The sequence below is a fragment of the Nicotiana sylvestris genome, chromosome 10, assembly GCF_000393655.2.
Source record: "Nicotiana sylvestris chromosome 10, ASM39365v2, whole genome shotgun sequence".
NCBI lineage: Eukaryota > Viridiplantae > Streptophyta > Magnoliopsida > Solanales > Solanaceae > Nicotiana > Nicotiana sylvestris.
The window spans coordinates 150275070-150278205 of NC_091066.1; the positions used below are offsets into that span (position 1 = coordinate 150275070).

At 43.9% G+C, this 3136-nt stretch overlaps 1 protein-coding gene across 1 annotated transcript; it reads right to left on the reverse strand.

The window, feature by feature from the left end:
* Window positions 1–1527: 1527 nt before the first annotated feature.
* Window positions 1528–2055, reverse strand: LOC138880112 (uncharacterized). The gene has a single exon (XM_070159773.1). The coding sequence runs from the start codon at window positions 2053–2055 to the stop codon at window positions 1528–1530; it is 528 nt and encodes a 175-aa protein (XP_070015874.1).
* Between the last annotated feature and the right edge of the window lie 1081 nt (window positions 2056–3136).

The window sequence follows — 3136 nt, forward strand, 5'->3', positions numbered from 1 at the left end:
AAAAAATTTTGGGGTGTTACAAGATTGGATGCATTAGCTTGTCTTTCTGTTGTCCCAACACTGCCCCCACTGCGTAGTCACTCGCATCACACATGAGTTCGAATGGTTGCTCCCAGTCGGGGGCAACAATGATGGGTGCTGTGACTAGACTCTTTTTCAACTCCTCGAATGCTACCGTGCAATCATCAGAAAACAAGAAAGGGTGATCTTTTTCTAACAACTTATAGAGAGGGTTGACAATTTTTGAGAAGTCTTTATGTATCTCCGGTAGTAACCGGCATGCCCGAGGAAGCTCCTGATTGCCTTGACTGAAGTTGGAGGTGACAGCTTTGCTATCACGTCAACTTTAGCACGATCCACCTCAATTCCTTTACTTGACACCCGGTGCCTCAAGACTATGCCCTCTTGTACCATGAAATGACACTTCTCCCAATTAAGAACCAGGTTAGTCTCAATACACCGTTTCAGCACACGAGTCAGATTTATAAGGCACTTATCAAATGAGTTCCCCACCACTGAGAAATCATCCATGAATACCTCCATTATATCCTCTACCATGTCAGTGAATATGACCAGCATGCACCTTTGGAATGTGGCTAGTGCATTGTATAGGCCAAAAGGCATCCTCCGAAAGGCATAAATGCCATATGGGCAAGTGAAGGAGGTCTTCTCTCTGTCCTCTGGTGCAATAGAGATCTGATTGTACCCTGAGTACCCATCCAGTAAACAGAAGTGTGACCTCCCTGCCAATCTGTCTAACATCTGATCAATGAAAGAAAGTGGGAAGTGGTCTTTCCGGGTGGCCAAATTTAACTTTATGTAGTCCATGCAAATTCTCTAGCCCATGACGGTTCTTGTTGAAATCAGTTCATTGTTATCGTTTCTGATCACCATCATGCCTCCCTTCTTAGGCACACATTGCACTGGGCTAACCCAGCTGCTGTCAGAGATTGGGAAAATGATTCCCGCATCTAACCACTTTATCACTTCTTTCTTCACCACTTCCTTCATGTTGGGGTTCAACCTTCTTTGGTGTTCCCTAGAAGGTTTGTGTCCCTCTTCCATCAGAATTTTATGCATACAGTAGGCAGGGCTGATCCCCTTAATGTCTGCCATGGTCCACCCAATGGCAGTCTTACACTCCTTGAGTACCTGCAAGAGTTGTTGTGCCTGCATATCTAACAAACTAGATGAGATAATAACAGGTAATGTGGAGTCAGGTCCAAGGAACTCATACCTGAGATGGGCGGGCAGTGGCTTCAATTCCAGCTTTGGTGGTTCTTCGATGGATGGCTTGGCTGGAGGAGTTTCTCTATTTTCTAAGTGCAGGGGCTCAAATTCAAGAGTTCTATCCCAAAACCCTTTGCCCTCTAACGCCAATACCCATTCTGCCAGTTCTTCTCCATTCACCTCATCTAAATTCATCAGACATGCAGCAAGAGGGTCCTCAATAGTCAGCATCTCATCATCAGTTTCTACGATTACATCCACTGCATTAATAAGAGAGCAATTGGCGAATTCACTTGGTCACCTCATAGATTTCTGCATATTGAATGTTATCTCTTCGTCGTTCAATCTCATCTTGAGCTCCCCAGTCTCACAATCAATGAGATCTCTCCTAGTGGCCAAGAACGACATTCCCAAAATTATGGGAATTTCTTCATCCACCTTGTAGTCTAAGATCACAAAATCTGCAGGGAACATAAATTTTCCCACCTGAATCAACACATCATCCAGGATACCAGAGGGTCTTTTTACAGTCCTGTTAGCCAGCTGCAACAACATAGATGTGGGTCTAGCTCTTCCAATCCCCAGCCTCTTATAAATCGCCAGGGGCATAAGATTTATGCTGGCCCCTAGATCATAAAGTGCCTTAGCAAAAGCAAAATTACCAATAGTGCAGGGAATTGTAAAGCTCCCTATGTCAGATAGCTTCTCCGCAATTGGTCTAGTCACCACTGCACTGCAGGTCTCAGTAAGAGTCACCGTGGCCAAGTCTTGGAAATCGAATTTTCGGGACATTAAGTCCTTCATCATTTTTGCATACCTAGGCATCTCTTTCAAAGAATCTATCAATGAAATATTTACCTAGATTTGTTTCAGCATCTTCAAGAATTTCTTGTATTGCTCCTCTTTTTGGTACTTAGCCAGCCTCTGAGGGAATGGTGCAAGAGGTCTCTTCTTCCCAATGATTTGGGACTGCTCTTTATCAGCTACCACCTCAACTACTTGTTCCTGGGTTGTCTCAACTTCTTTCTCAGTCTCAATCTGAATGTTATGTTCTTCCTAGGCAGGCTGGACTGTCACCTCTATCAGTTTTGTTGACTCATCTAGATCAATGGGCACTGGTATGAGTGTCTCAGCCTATTTGATTTCTCGCGCCCTCTCTTGCTCCATATCTAAATCTCTGTCATTCTGTAGACTCACTACCATCAGCTGCTTCGAGCCTTGATCTTTTGGGTTCATTTGAGTGTCTGCAGGTAATGTCCCATGAGGACGATTGTTTAGAGACATCGAAATTTGGCCCATCTGCACTTCAATATTCTTGATAGCTGAATCATGTGTATCTACTCTTTCACTAATTTTTGCATTAGACCCAATAACCTGCTGCATCATTGCCTCAAGTCTAGTAAACCCATCTTCCTGTCGTCCACCATGCTTCTGATTTTGATTATTATATCCCTCTAGCCTTGGATAAGGTGCCATATTATTAGGAGGTCTCATACCTCTCATGTTTCCATTGTTGAACTGTGGCTGGACTGGCCTGTACGACTGATTTTGCTGGCCTCAATTCTGACCACTCTTTCTCTGGCCTCCATAATTAGACACATAATTCATGTCTTCAGGGTAGTGATAATGATCATGTTCTACATTCCACTTGTTACCAATTGGCTGACTAATGCAAAATGTGCATAAGCCCCCATTGGTAGTATCTACGATGTGTACCTGCTGCTTCTGCCCTGACTCTTCCACCTTTTTGGTGAGTATACTCATCTGTGTCAATAAGGTGGCCATATTTTCAGCCATAGAGTTGGATGGATCTAAGGGCACTAAGTGAACCACTGGAATGATAGGTGCATTCCTGGTTCTCCATCCCGAATTCTGTGCCATCTTATCAAGCAGACTCTGGCTTTCT

Bases quoted from the DNA above. Each gene is read 5' to 3' on its own strand.
- LOC138880112 (XM_070159773.1), bottom strand. From the start codon at position 2,055: ATGCCTAGGTATGCAAAAATGATGAAGGACTTAATGTCCCGAAAATTC.